At 52.8% G+C, this 15,305-nt stretch overlaps 1 protein-coding gene across 1 annotated transcript in view; it reads right to left on the reverse strand.

The window, feature by feature from the left end:
* Window positions 1–683: 683 nt before the first annotated feature.
* pcnx1 (pecanex 1) overlaps window positions 684–15,305 on the reverse strand; it is a 48,564-nt gene continuing 33,942 nt past the window's right edge. Inside the window, 21 exon segments of the mRNA XM_064317453.1 lie at window positions 684–1,731; window positions 2,506–2,912; window positions 3,551–3,732; window positions 4,170–4,444; window positions 4,925–5,155; window positions 5,770–5,920; window positions 6,198–6,298; window positions 6,421–6,651; window positions 7,457–7,635; window positions 7,638–7,715; window positions 8,223–8,438; window positions 8,818–8,876; window positions 9,028–9,157; window positions 9,575–9,683; window positions 10,005–10,182; window positions 11,158–11,293; window positions 11,554–11,704; window positions 12,056–12,148; window positions 12,958–13,063; window positions 13,525–13,634; window positions 14,102–14,193. Of these exon segments, the coding sequence (XP_064173523.1) occupies window positions 1,552–1,731; window positions 2,506–2,912; window positions 3,551–3,732; window positions 4,170–4,444; window positions 4,925–5,155; window positions 5,770–5,920; window positions 6,198–6,298; window positions 6,421–6,651; window positions 7,457–7,635; window positions 7,638–7,715; window positions 8,223–8,438; window positions 8,818–8,876; window positions 9,028–9,157; window positions 9,575–9,683; window positions 10,005–10,182; window positions 11,158–11,293; window positions 11,554–11,704; window positions 12,056–12,148; window positions 12,958–13,063; window positions 13,525–13,634; window positions 14,102–14,193 (3,395 nt within the window). The 3' untranslated portion in view covers window positions 684–1,551.

The following is a 15,305-nucleotide window of genomic DNA, read 5'->3' on the forward strand; positions in this document are numbered from 1 at the left end:
GCAAGTGATTTGATAAAAAAAAAAAAACAACCCATTTCTCTACCTTCCTCTGTACCGCCTGGAAAAAAAACAACAAAAAACAGAACAAACCAAACCGCGAGATCTTGTCCGTCAAAAGCTGTCGTGAGATGCATAGAAATCAGCGATGCTCAACGTAAAACTAAAGGTCTAACAGGAATTTAACCGTCATGCAGCATATTTGTGTGACACGCAGAGCAGGGCAGATGTGTGTCAGTGTGGTCTGCCTCTACTTGCACTTTTTTTTTTTTTTCTTCCCTGCTTCCATTTTCCCCCATTGAAATTTGGAAAGGGTGTTGGGGATCACCCCCCCTTTCCTTAAGTCTGCAGGACCTGGGTTCCTGCCACTGGGAGACGCCATCATGGCGGGACCCAGGCGGGGGGGGGGGGGGGGGGATGGGGGGGGCTGGGCCTCCTGGCTCAGACCTCCGCGCCCAGCTCGATTACCCCGCCCTCCATGATGGGCACCAGCTTATCCTCACCTAAACAGCAGGAGTCTGTCGATTGGGCACTGCCCGATCCGGCGAAGCACATGGATCCTGGAGGTACAGGGGAGCGTTGGGAGAGATGAGATACGAGACAGTACAGGGAGCGGTGGAGAGAGTGAGACCCCTGAACGTACAGAGGGCAGGAGAGAACGTGAGATCACTGAGACGTCAGGGAGCGGGTGGAGAGAGACAGTGTGAGATCACCTGAGACAGGTACAGGGGAGGAGCAGGTGGAGAGAGAGAGTGAGATCACCTGAGACAGGTACAGGGGAGCGGGTGGAGAGAGACAGTGAGAGATCACCTGAGACAGGTACAGGGGAGGAGCAGGTGGAGAGAGACAGTGTGAGATCACCTGAGACAGGTACAGGGGAGGAGCAGGTGGAGAGAGAGAGTGAGATCACCTGAGACAGGTACAGAGGAGCAGGTGGACAGAGGCGGTGTGTATGCTGATTGCGCAGTTTGGTCAAGGTACAAAAGCAAGGGTGGCTGAATATTGAAAATAAACCAATGGCATTTTTTTATGCTGGCATGCAGTGAAAAACACTTACAGCCAGATACACTTGTGTCTCAGGTAATAACATTTCCCAAACATTAACACTCATCATGTGACTTTTGGGCAAAGCTGCATATCGGTAGTTCTCTTTAAAAAATCAGTATGTGAAACATGTCAGCTGTGTACAGTGTCTACAGCCTAGCCTGTAGTGTCTATCCAGCCCTCCAAGTGTTTCACAATGTTTTTTTCCTTCTGAACTCCCACCTATTTCTGCAAGCCAGTGGCAGTATGTATAAAAGTAAATGCATCTGCAAGAAACAAACGCAGTCTAGCAATAAAGACAGAATCTGCAATAAAATTTACAGAATTGTAATCCAATTCAATGCAAAAAAAATCTTTATCTTAGAAGAATTTAGCTTAAAGTTTTTCTTATAATTTGATTGTTAATGTAAAATGAGTAAGTTCATAGCTTCAAATTTCCCCTTAATTTCATTTGAAAGGATTAAGTTACATGTAATAATCCGTGAATCTAAGCTGGTTACTGCTCATTATTCACTGGTTGGTGTCCCTCCTCGGGACGTGCAGACTCACATGTCCCTCCATGCCCTCTAGGGGGCTCCACTCCCTCCAGCAGATGCGTCCGGCTCGCAGCCTCACCGCCTCGTCGGGCCACTGCAGCTCTTTGCGCTTCGACAGGTTGATGTTCTCCAGGACCTGACTCACGTCCACGATCTGGAGCAAAATGGCAGCGCAGGGCACAGGCAGTCAGGACAGGACAGAGAGGCAGGGCACAGGCAGGCAGGACGGGACAGAGAGGCAGGGCACAGGCAGTCAGGACGGGACAGAGGGGCAGGGCACAGGCAGTCAGGACGGGACAGAGAGGCAGGGCACAGGCAGTCAGGCGGGACAGAGGGCAGGGCACAGGCAGTCAGGACGGGACAGAGAGGCAGGCACAGGCAGTCAGGACGGGACAGAGAGGCAGGGCACAGGCAGTCAGGACGGGACAGAGAGGCAGGGCACAGGCAGTCAGGACGGGACAGAGAGGCAGGGCACAGGCAGTCAGGACGGGACAGAGAGGCAGGGCACAGGCAGTCAGGACGGGACAGAGAGGCAGGGCACAGGCAGTCAGGACGGGACAGAGAGGCAGGGCACAGGCAGTCAGGACGGGACAGAGAGGCAGGGCACAGGCAGGCAGGGCAGGGCAGGACAGAGAGGCAGGGCACAGGCAGTCAGGACGGGACAGAGAGGCAGGGCACAGGCAGTCAGGACGGGACAGAGAGGCAGGGCACAGGCAGTCAGGACGGACAAGAGAGGCAGGCAAGGAGTAGTCTTACTGTTCAGCAGGTTTTGATCGACTGAGCAGGAAGTAGTCCTATGCTCACCATTACACTGACAGTGAAAGTTTCCCTTCTGTTCCATTAGGGACTCATGCAGCTCCTCTGCATTGGATTACCACACCCTGAACACCTCCCCTGCTCTATCGCCGCTAAGCCCCTCCCCTCTCACCTGCACCCTGTAGGAGATGTCGTCCCTGCGCACGGCCGACAGGGCGGGGTGGTGCTGGGGGGCGGGGTCGGCCCCGCCCAGGCCCTCGCTGCCCAGCAGGCCCACCAGCGTGTGGCGCTTGCAGGGCGGGATGCTGTGGCTGGACAGCGAGGAGGAGGGCCCGGCGGGACCCGCGGGGCCGGCGGGGTCGGAGGTCAGCCGCAGCTGCAGCGAGGCGGGCAGCGTGCGCAGCGACAGCTGGCTGGTGGACGAGCGGCGGCAGGGCTCCAGGCCCGTGGCCGAGGTGCGCAGCGACGAGTGGCGGCTGCTGCTGTAGCGGTACGAGGACGACTGGCTGGCCACCGAGGCCCGCGCGGGGGAGTGGCGCACCAGGCCCGACTGCACCGACTGCGAGCTCTGACTGGTGCCTGGGGGGGGGCCGGGGGGACGGGGGGACGGGAAGAGAGAAAGACAAGACATGACTCACTTCCCCCTGTTTCTGTATTAAGGCAGGTCATCCGTGCTCTGAGAGACGCTGGATCAAGTGACCCTGACGTGCCAAAGTGCTGCTAAATGGGGTCTATTTTTTTTACTGCATTTCTACAGTTAAAATTAACGTTCATATTTTTGGCACAGATACCTAAGACCCTACTGCACAAGCAGAAAACATTCTGTAACTGTGAAAACAGTTCAGATTTAAAAGCATTTTTTCTGAAATTCTGACTTTGTGCCTGGACAGACCAAATTTAAAGGGAGAACTGAGCACAACAATGCAGTCAGACAAACAGTAGCGGACTTACTATGTTTACTGTGTGGGGTGAATGTCCTGTATGGATTAATGTCTTTACTGTGTGACGTAAATGTACTGTATGCATTAATGCGTTTACTGTGTGAGGTAAACGTACTGTAGGCATTAATGTGCTTACTGTGAGAGGTGAATATACTGAATGCATTAATGTGTTCACCGTGTGAGGTGAATGTACTGTACGTATTGATGGGTTCACTGTGTGAGGTCATGGTCCTGCGTAAGAGTGGTCTGCTCAGTGGAGCCCCCTACAGGCCGTACCCAGGGAGTGTGGCTGGTAGGACAGAGGCTGTGCTGGGCCAGTCACCCCTCCCTGAGAGACAGAGCTCTGCTGGGAGACGCTCACGCCCGTCCCGTTCCCACTGGCGCAGGACATCCCCCCGGCGTCCGAATCCTCGATGTTCCCGCCGCTGTTGCACCCCGCCCCGCACCCCTTCCGTAATCTGGAAGAACCAGAGAGAGGAATCAGCGCACCGTAATAACATGGGGAACACAGGAATTTACAACTGTAGAACGTAGTGTCTTACAAATCCAATTTAGACAAATGTGGGCAGAAATGTAGTATTAACATTAACCCATTAGGAAGAGTCAGTGTTTTAGAACATTGCTTTCAATAACCAGTACTGATTGTGACATCAGCATCAGAATGTTCAGTTAAGAACAATCTAATCACACATCTGTGATCTCACACCCTAAGGGGTTAATGAGCTCTTCATTCTTTTAACGGAATCTTCAGATCCCACATTTCACTACATGGACAGCTGTGTCCACGGAATGACTCCATTCTGTGCTGAACTCACACACTGTCACGGAAGCCAACAGACGCGAACGTGCTGCACCCGCAGAACGTCCCCTCACACTGCGTACGCACACACTGTACCTGTGCCAGGTGCTGACGACAAAGTTGCGGATGTTGCCGATGCTGATGGGGCCCCCCAGGATGTGTCCGAGCTGGGCGTGGGAGTTGCAGTAGGAGGTCGTCAGGGGCGACACGTAGATGGGGTAGCCGATGGGCTGGTCACATGACGAGTTGATCATGTTGCGCAGCGCCTGCTTGGCGTTCTGGATGCTGCCGCGCTCCGGGTTCCGGTTCCGCAGGAACACCAGCTCCTGCTGCTGCCCCGCCCACAGCCCGCGGACACACTCCTTATTCACCTGCAGGGGGCAGCACAGAAAACCGGTGAGACCCTCTACAGTGGTACTGGGGTAATAACCCTCCCATTCACTACTGTCTGTATTCAAACATCCTATTTACTACTCGTTTTATTTATTTATTTTATTTTTTAAGCACCTGACACATGGTATTGCTGAATTTACTGGTGGCGCCATCTGTGAGCCATTCACCATTTCTCTAAATAATAAATGGCTTTAGACTCACTTAAACAGACACAACTCTCTGTAATCCAGCAGCTGCTTATCACTGGAAAGCTCTCCTCTGAATCCTGCATCCCGGAACTTTCCTCATCTCTCTCTCTACATTGACGTATGGCTGTATTTCTGCAGCATTCTCAGCTCGCTGTCCCTGCTTGTCCGCCCCCGCCTCTGACTCCGCCTCCACCCCGCCTCCGTCTCTGACTCCGCCTCAGTCTCTGACTCAGCCTCCGTCTCCGACTCCGCCCCCGCGGCGGCGCACACCTTGATGACGCGGAAGCTGAGGTAGCGGCGGTTGAGCATGATGATCTTGTACTCGTTGGTGCCCTCGTCCAGCACGTGGCGCAGGGCGAGCAGCGAGGGCGAGTTGGACAGCACCGCGCTCCGCCAGGCCGGGTCGCCCTCGTGGGCGATCACCAGGTTCTGCTGGTGGGTCGAGATGGCCTCGAACAGAACCGCCGGCTCCTCGTACTCGTCCGGAGACGTGAAGTGGTCCTGGGACAGAACACAACAGAGGAGAACGGGGGAGTAAATAATCACAGGGGGGGACTGATGAGTTTACTAGAAGTTAAAAATACCAGAGGTAAGAATAACATGACTACATCTCTAGAACATAACTACAACGTTGAAATTAGTGCTATACTAAACACACGCATGTACGCACACACACACACACTCACAGCAGCAGTGTACACACACACACAAGCACAAGCACACGCACACACCCACAGACACACGCATGCATGCACGCACTCACACACACACACACACACGCACACACGTACGTGCGCACACACACACACACGTATGTGTGCACACACGCACACACAGCGGCAGTGTACACACACATTCAGATGCAGGTGTTAAACCCCGGTGTGAGTAAGGGCCCGTACCTGGTGCAGTTTGAGTGACATGCGGTGTGGGTGCGGCCCGTACCTGGTGCAGTTTGAGTGACAGGCGGTGTGGGTACGGCCCGTACCTGGTGCAGTTTGAGTGACATGCGGTGTGGGTAAGGGCCCGTACCTGGTGCAGTTTGGGTGACATGCGGTGTGGGTGCGGCCCGTACCTGGTGCAGTTTGGGTGACATGCGGTGTGGGTGCGGCCCGTACCTGGTGCAGTTTGAGTGACATGCGGATTCCGGGCACCACGACTTTCCTGAGCAGCTCCATGTCGGCGAAGATCCACTCGTCCCGGACGGAGGAGATGCGGAAGTCGCCTTTGAAGAGCGCGTGCAGCCCGTACAGGAAAGACTCCAGGTTACTGCGGGAGACGTAAAAGATGTCATTCAAAGCAGCAGGCCTACGTGAGGTACTCATCCATCAGAGCTAATGCTACGCATCACTGCATGTGAACAGGCCGTCAATTATAAAACGTAGAATCACTTCCCTTTTTTCAATGCAACATCCAGTCTAGTTTTTTTTATAAAGTCGACGATGCATAAACAGGACAACAGGAAAATGATGCAAGATGCAAATTTAGAGACCCTGCTGAACAAACAAGAAACTGCTTCGCGCTCCGACCAATCGGGGGCCTTTACCTGGACATGTGATGCGAGGCAGTTCCCAGCGCCCTCCGGCCCAGCACACACAGGCCGTAGCACAGCGTCACCAGGGGGGAGTCCTTCTCGCTCTCCAGATGCTGCGGGCGAAACACACAAACCACACCCACCCTGGTCATGTGACTGCTCGTACAGTAACCGGGGGTGGGGGGTGGGGGGGGTATTATCTGCAAACGGGCAGCAGAGGGCGGCGGTCTGTTACCTTGGCCCTGCGGGAGTTGCAGTACTGGATCCAGCTCAGGTAGACCCCGCAGAAGCTGTCCCTGGAGATGCCGGCCAGCCGGTGGTCGTAGTCCTCGTCGATGTTGGGGTTGAAGGTGGGGTCCAGGTCCACGTAGTTGCGCTCGCCGCAGCAGCGCAGGCCCTCCTGCATGGTCTCATTCGCCAGCCACTCCTCCAGCTTGGGCGAGGCCGTCACGTAGTAGATGATTCCCTGATTCGGGAAGGGGGGGAGGAGGTCAAAGGTCAAGTACACTCTCCGAGGTTTTGAATCAACCCTTCTGAATGCGACGCAAGTGTGACCTAAAGATTTTGGTCGAAAGGCTCACCAAATCTAGTTAGCCTTCTGTCTCAATGCTGAAAATGAATGCTTATTTTTTCACCATGCATACCCAACACATGCAGACAAATATTTCTAAACAGGACTAAATCCCAGTGTGTGTCCTTTCAGAAAATGATGAATATTAATCATTCCACTTTCCATTCAGGACTAATTCCTGTCATACGAACACACCAGACTGGCCTGGGAGAATAATGTGCTGGGGTGGCAGGCTGTAGCTAGTCTAGTTAATGTCAGTTCAGCACACAGCGTATTTCACACCGAGAGCAAACAGCAGAAGTACAGTCGCAGTTTCACCGGCACACTTTCACCGCGGCCACCCTGGCTACGGTCCAGCTTCTATCAAAGGGGATCAAAGGGGATCTTCTGTTTGCTGTTTACTGACGGGTAACAGTAACAGAATCCTGGCGAGATCGTCACTCGTGAGCAGTGCCACCTGGGCTGAAATCAATCGCTGTTTACAGCAGAAAGACTACAGGGGGTGGAGGACCATAGACACAGTCCGTGTGGTTAGTGAACTTCCGGAAAGTTCCGCCCCCACGTTCACCTTGACGTAGTAGGGTTAGGGTTAGGGTTAGGGTTGGGGGGGATGTGTGAAGGTTTGGAAGACCATAGACATAATCCGCATGTTTAGTGAACCCGCTCTGGCCATTCCGGAAAGTTCCGCGCCGGCGCTCACCTTGACGTAGTAGGTGGTGAGGATGCGTCGCAGGTCGAACACCTGCAGCATGGAGGCGGCGCTGTTGTCGGTGATGCTGTAGCCCTCCAGCACGTACTTGGTGACCAGCACCTCCCAGGCCAGCCAGCGCGTGGCCGAAGCCCGCCGATTGAAGGACGCACTGGGCAGGTGGCCGGGCTGCAGCAGGGCATGCAGCAGCCTTCGTCCTCCTCCACCCCCTCCGTGATGGCCTCCACCTCCCGCTGCTGGCAGTACGTCCCTGGGGGGGGGGGGGGGGGGAGAGAAAGGCAGAGGGAGAGAAGACAGTGAAGGAGGGGAAGTGAGCAAGACAGGGAGCGAGAAAGGGAGAGAAAGAAGGAGAGGGAGAGAGAAACGCAGAGGGAGAAGAGAACAAGAAAAGAAAGAAAAAGGAAAGAGGGGAGTGGGAGAGAAGGATGGAAATGGGAAAAAGAAAGATGAAGGGACAGAAGAGAGAGCAATTGGGAGAGGGGGAAGGGAGAGAAAGATGGAAAAGAGAAAGACAGAGAGAAAGAAGATGAGGTGGGAGAAAAAGTGTAAGCGGGAAAGAGAAAGAGAAGGAGAGGGGAAGAGGTAAGGGAGACGCAGAGAGGAAGAAAAGGGAGAGCATGGTGGAGGGGGGGCAGAAAGAGAAAACCCCATCAGTCCCTAGCTCCATAAGCGACACAATCCCCCGCTCACTCCCATCCTGCAGTTAACCCCCCCCCCCCCCGCCCCCCATCCTACGGTTCACCCCCCCCTGGCTCACCCCTGAACTCCAGGCCGCGCAGCTGGAAGGTGACCAGGCCGTTGCCGATCTCCACCAGGTGCACCAGGGCGTTGAGGTAGTCGGAGGCCAGGATGAAGCAGTCGCCCGTGCCGTAGTTCCCCCAGCGGCCCAGCAGCAGGTCCCCGCACAGGCTGTGCTGCAGCGAGCGCGTCAGGTGCTCGTAGAAGATGGAGTTCAGGTTGTTATCGTCAGAGCCTGCAAAACACACACACACACACACACACGCACGCACGCACGCACGCACGCACGCACGCACACACACACACACACACAGCCGTCAGCAATTTCACCACAGAGGAGATGCACAGGCCCGGAAAAACATCGGCAAACAAGAGCGAGTTTTGTACTTTAACACCTCAAAGGAAATTGATTTTTTAAAGCTGTGACAACTCCCTCTATGAAATCCACACTTAATTACTTCAACATCAACTAAAGATGAGAAATTCAGCAAAAAGAACATGTTAGACTCTGTAAATGGAAGATGAGAAGACACGTTCTGTCCTGAAGATAATGAAGTATTAGATTTTTTTGTCAAATAAAGATCAATTTCAATCCATTTTCAAGATATCGCTACCTGGGTTTCGGTCCAGCTGAGAGGCCAGTCTAGTGTTTGAGTGATCGACTCTCTTCGTGCTGCAAGAGACAATTCACCAGACAAGAGCCACATCAATACCTCTAATATAAAGCCTAATATAATAAACTGCATTATATGATTTGTCAAAAATTGACAGTGCAGTTCAGGATATGGATAGCTGTTCTCAGGGACAGGAAAGGGAGCCCGTACTTGTAGTCTCTCTCCCAGAACTTCACGGGTCGGACGTAAGAGGTGATGAAGATGGCGCTGCCCAGGAAGGGGTTGAGCGGTGTGGAGAACACGGCAGACACCACGGCCTGGACAAACAGCATGGCGGAGTCTGGGAGAGGTCAAGGGTCAAGGACAAACAGCGCTCTCAAGGGTGTTTGACCACAATTTGACTGGAAATACATAAACCACCTGACCTGTTATTACAGATAACTAGGGCACAGTTGGATTAATATTGTGATGATTGGGTCATTTTCAAGGAGACAAGATTTTCTGCTTGACTTGGCAACCTTACCCCAGTCTCCCAGGCCCTGACACAGTCACATGACAACACTGCTAAAATCTCTCAGGCCCTCTGACGAGGTGAACTGTCCTGTTTCAGTGCCCCTTCCCAGTGACACAGCCCTCCCAGACGGGCACCGTGGCCGTAATATCACTGAGATCCTTATTCCTGTCGCAGCGTCGGTGACCTCACAGCACCCTGTCTGGCGCCAGTAAGAGCAGCGGGCGGGCGCAGGTGGAAGGATACGAGGCACGGCGAAGGGCTGGGCGAAGGCGTGGAAGGCGGAGCCCCAGGTGATCTGCCAGGGCGCGATGTAGGTGTAGACGAAGCGAAGCTTGTAGAAGAGCTCCCACAGCTGCGGTCAACAAACATGACATCACATCAACGACAGCTCCTCACACTGGACCACCAACACAGCCTGCGCATCACCGGCATGTATCAACAAGCCACGCCCACCAACACATGGGGCAAAGGCTGGGAGGAAATAACCCCGCCCCCTACCGCCAACAGAGCCTGCACACCACACGCCATATATCAACAAGCCCCGCCCACCAACACAGGGGGTACAGGCCAGGAGGAAAGAACCCCACCCCCTACCACCACCAGACTCCCCCACACTCTGACAGACCTACAAGCACCATGGGAGCCCCTCACACTCTGCCCCCTCCCCTCTCACCTTGCTGAAGACGATGGACATGAGGAAGAGGTCGAGCAGCAGGGTCTCGGACAGGGCGCGGTAGTCGAAGGTGAAGAAGAGGACGGTAAAGAGCACGGTCACGTACTGGTAGGTGGGGCTGCTGAAGGAGGACCGCAGCAGCTTCAACCCGGCCACAGTGATCATCAGAGCCCCCACCCTGAGAGAGACACGGAGGGGGGGGGGGGGCTGTGTGAGGGGGGCCGTGTGCAAAGAGCAGGGTGGAGCCAACACCATGAAAATAAAACAGGAGCAAGGCTGCTATGACATCACCAGATATCACCAGTCTATACTTCCAGGCTTCCCTGTGGTTTTTTAGCAAAGAAAGCAGCAAATAGACCTCCACCAATCACTGAAGGTGTTGTTACATTGTGGGTTACCAATGTACTCAGTGATTGGTGGAGTTCCTCTCCACTTTCTATCTGTAAGGTGATGTCAGGACTGCCGTACCCCCATTTTAACATACTTGTTAAACGAAGTGTTCAAAAGAATAGATTAGGCTTTGCCTCTAATGACAACTACAGAGAATTTTGAGAACCATGCAGAAGGATTGATAAGCTTCTGATAACAGGTAAGTCACCAGTGGAAGGTAAAAAACGGACTGACAGACAGACAGATGGACAGGCAGACAGACAGACAGACAGATGGACAGGCAGGTGAGAACACATGAAGATAAAACAGGACAAGGCAGCATGACATCACCAGATACACAGGCATATTACAGACATCCGGGTTTTAGAACAGACAGGCAGATAGACCACCAACACAGAAGGTGGTTACATGGGGTACAAGAACCAGATGGGGAGCTCTCACAGAAGGGATCAGGCTGCCAATTAACATCCGAACGAGTGTAAAGACTAGATTAGGTGCTCAATGACGAACAGAAAATCGATGGAACAGCAGAAGGCATGACAGGTAAGACGGAAGGTAAGACAGACAGACAGACAGACAGACAGACAGACAGATGGACAGGCAGACAGACAGATAGACAGACAGACAGATAGATAGACAGACGGACAGACAGACAGACAGACAGACAGACAGACAGACAGATGGATGGGTAGACAGACAGACAAACAGACAGACAGACGGACAGACAGACGGACAGACAGACGGACTGAAAATGGACGCTCACTCTGTGTCGAGCTTTTTGGCGAGTTCGCGAGCGCTGCCGCTGAGCTCGTTCAGGATGACCAGCGGGTAGAGGACGTTCTTCTCCGCAAACAGCAGCCACACGTGCAGCCTCTCAAACCACATCACATGGGCCGCGCCTGCACGAACACGGACAAGAGGAGGACCAAGCCGAGGGTCACAGGTTCTCATAAAATACAACAATTCATCTGTAGCCAGTTGAAGTCATTTCAAACTGAAATGCATGTCATGAAGGAACTGAAAGCTCAACGGGATCTTATGACAGCACTTAGCCCTCTGCACCGCACCATAAAACACTGAGCACTAAAGAGATAAAAAGACCTGGAGGGTATTTCCCCCCTTGGCCCAGCTCTTGAGAGGGAGAAACTGGAGGACTTACCCCTGACCTCAAACTGATAGTACTCCTTGGTCTTAAGCAGGGGGTGCGAGAAGCAGTACCATGGCAGCTGCTTGCGCACCTGAGGCAGCAGGTAGTGGGTGAGCAGCCCCACCGTGCCCACCAGTGCATAGAGGACATAGCTCAGAAAGGGCTGGAGAGAGAGAGAGAAACCACAGTACGGTTAGCAAGCTCACCAGCTCAGGGACATTACATTACAGTTAGCATTTAGCACATCAAGAGTGCTAGCACAGGTGACATTTTTACATACTTTCCATGCATACAGCTGGATATGTACAATTCAGGTTATGCTCCTCAATGGTACAACAGCAGCAACCCAGCTGGGAATCCAACTGACAACCAGCTCAGTTCCCTGAATATTATACTACACTGAGGGACCAATAACGGCAAATTATACACAGAAGTCGGCTCGATCCTTTACACTGTAGTCAACACCAATAATGGTGTTAATTGGTATTAATTAACGGACAGTAGCGCCCCCTACCTGCAGTGCAATGAACACTGTGCTGACGTGGATGGCGAAGTAGAGGACAGCGATGACGACGCACACAATCAGGTCAGACTGCAGCCGCTCATTCTGCAAAGGGAGGAGGAGGAGGATCAGAAAGATGCGCCCGATCTCTTCATCCTGAAGGTCTTCCTCTCTAGCTCATCTCCAGCTTGTGTGCCGTTTGCTTACCTTGTGAAATGCACCTTTCTAAGCCACACTGGGAACAGCTAAATGGCTAAATTTAGACCGTTACAACTTCAGCACATTTGCTGAGGACTGAGAAGTGCAACTGGGGTATTTTACATTAGTCCCAAAAGCAAATTAAGGGTTTAAAATCAGCAGAACATAATCTTCTAAGCACGCCTTGTTGTGCTTGACTCGTACATTTGCTAGAATGAGCCCGAGGACGGACGAAAATACAAAAACCGAGCTGGAACACATTCGTACAGCAGCTGTGCTGCTGATCTCTAGCTGTGCTGCTGATCTCTAGCGGTGCCGCTGATCTCTAGCGGTGCCGCTGATCTCTAGCGGTGCTGCTGATCTCCAGCTGTGCTGCTGATCTCTAGCGGTGCTGCTGATCTCCAGCTGTGTTGCTGATCTCTAGCTGTGCTGCTGATCTCCAGCTGTGCTGCTGATCTCCAGCTGTGCTGCTGATCTCTAGCGGTGCTGCTGATCTCCAGCTGTGCTGCTGATCTCTAGCGGTGCTGCTGATCTCTAGCTGTGCTGCTGATCTCTAGCTCTGCTGCTGATCTCTAGCTGTGCTGCTGATCTCTAGCGGTGCTGCTGATCTCTAGCGGTGCTGCTGATCTCTAGCGGTGCTGCTGATCTCCAGCTGTGCTGCTGATCTCCAGCTGTGCTGTATTAGAGTGTGATTGGGGGAAACGCTGCAGACCCACCACGGAGCTCCTCAGCTTCTCCGGCAGGGGGTCCTGCACCTCAGAAAGAGGGTCCTCCGGGTTTTTGTCCTTCAAGTTGGGGAACATCTTGGACTGCACCAAGGAGCTGGAGAGAGAAAAAGAGATTTTTTAAAAAGATTATTAAATCAGCTCCATTTTAACATTCACAGCCGCTCAGAGGGAGGTGAATACATCAGCACACGTGTTTGAGCAGCTTTTCATCTTTGCTGTTCATTCCTAAAAAAAGAGCCACTTGTTAAAAACTGAGCACCCTATAATATGTCAAAATGAGAACCAGCCAGCTAGGTTTTCATCGAAAATTTGATTGACACTTGTCTTTATCTCCTTACAAGGGAACACATTTCATCTTTCAAAAACTGATGATCATTTTCAAAAACAGCCATCTTGAAAATCTTCCTTTTTTGATTCAAATGAGACTACAGCGTGGTTGCTATGGTAACTGTGCAGGTGGGGTGCTCAAATCAGCCTTTGGAGGGTTGCCAGATTCATCCCTTTTTCCCCCTAAGGCTTCAGAGCAGCACCTACTTGCCGGGCTGCCAGACTCACATGAGGACGGAGGGGTCGCTGCTCTGCCTGCTCAGGTGATAGGACACAGCCACCAGGAGCCCACAGAACACAGAGAAGAGCACAGGGATGTGCTGGGCGTCCCACGACTCCTGCAACACAGGCGCAGTTCAGTAACACAGCCGCAACACAGTCTGGGAGAATGCCCTTCATTCCTGATACTGGCAGTTTGCAGGGTCTGCTGGTTTCTGTTGTTGCTCAGCACTTATTTCATCAACTAAAGCCCTTGATGTTACAGTTAACTCAGGTCTGAATTGGTTGCGGATATTAAGATAAACAGAAAGACAAATCAGCAGACCCTGCGACCTGTCAGGATTAGGAATGAAGATCACTGGTCTAGGACCATATCAGTAACACATGGGCACAAAACCATTAGCGTATCAACCAATCACAGTTCTTTCTGTTACTCCCCCAAGTCAACAGGCACCTGACCACACCCAGACCACACCGAAAACAAAGCCAGCTGCTCATACTCCATTACCACACCAACCAATCGCGGTTCTTTTTGCTACCCCCTCTAACCTGCCGCAGGTGAGAGGCGGGGCAGCGCGAAACGCACCTTCAGGGCTCCGTAGCAGAGGCCGTAGAGCAGCGCTACCGTGACGACGCTGCGCAGGACGCTGTAGAGGGCCGAGGGCAGGCTGGTGGAGGCTGTGAGCGGAGGAGACACCGTTACCGCGGGAACCTTCTATTTCAGCCGTGTCACTGCGCTAACCTCACTGTGCTAATCTCACTGTGCTAATCTCACTCTGACCACAGCACTGAGGTTCAGAGCAGCACTGTGCTAATCTCACTGTGCTAATCTCACTCTGACCACAGCACTGAGGCTCAGAGCAGCACTGTGCTAATCTCACTGTGCTAATCTCACTGTGCTAATCTCACTCTGACCACAGCACTGAGGCTCAGAGCAGCACTGTGCTAATCTCACTGTGCTAATCTCACTCTGACCACAGCACTGAGGTTCAGAGCAGCCCTGTGTTAATCTCACTGTGCTAATCTCACTCTGACCACAGCACTGAGGCTCAGAGCAGCCCTGTGCTAATCTCACTGTGCTAATCTCACTCTGACCACAGCACTGAGGTTCAGAGCAGCACTGTGCTAATCTCACTCTGACCACATCACTGAGGCTCAGAGCAGCCCTGTGTTAATCTCACTGTGCTAATCTCACTCTGACCACAGCACTGAGACTCAGAGCAGCACTGTGCTAATCTCACTGTGCTAATCTCACTCTGACCACAGCACTGAGGTTCAGAGCAGTACTGTGCTAATCTCACTGTGCTAATCTCACTCTGACCACAGCACTGAGGTTCAGAGGAGCCCTGTGCTAATCTCACTCTGACCACAGCACTGAGGTTCAGAGCAGCACTGTGCTAATCTCACTCTGACCACAGCACTGAGACTCAGAGCAGCACTGTGCTAATCTCACTGTGCTAATCTCACTCTGACCACAGCACTGAGGTTCAGAGCAGTACTGTGCTAATCTCACTGTGCTAATCTCACTCTGACCACAGCACTGAGGTTCAGAGGAGCCCTGTGCTAATCTCACTCTGACCACAGCACTGAGGTTCAGAGCAGCCCTGTGTTAATCTCACTGTGCTAATCTCACTCTGACCACAGCACTGAGGTTCAGAGCAGTACTGTGTTAATCTCACTGTGCTAATCTCACTCTGACCACAGCACTGAGGTTCAGAGCAGTACTGTGCTAATCTCACTGTGCTAATCTCACTCTGACCACAGCACTGAGGTTCAGAGGAGCCCTGTGC

This window comes from Anguilla rostrata, chromosome 1, assembly GCF_018555375.3.
Source record: "Anguilla rostrata isolate EN2019 chromosome 1, ASM1855537v3, whole genome shotgun sequence".
In the NCBI taxonomy this organism is placed as follows: domain Eukaryota; kingdom Metazoa; phylum Chordata; class Actinopteri; order Anguilliformes; family Anguillidae; genus Anguilla; species Anguilla rostrata.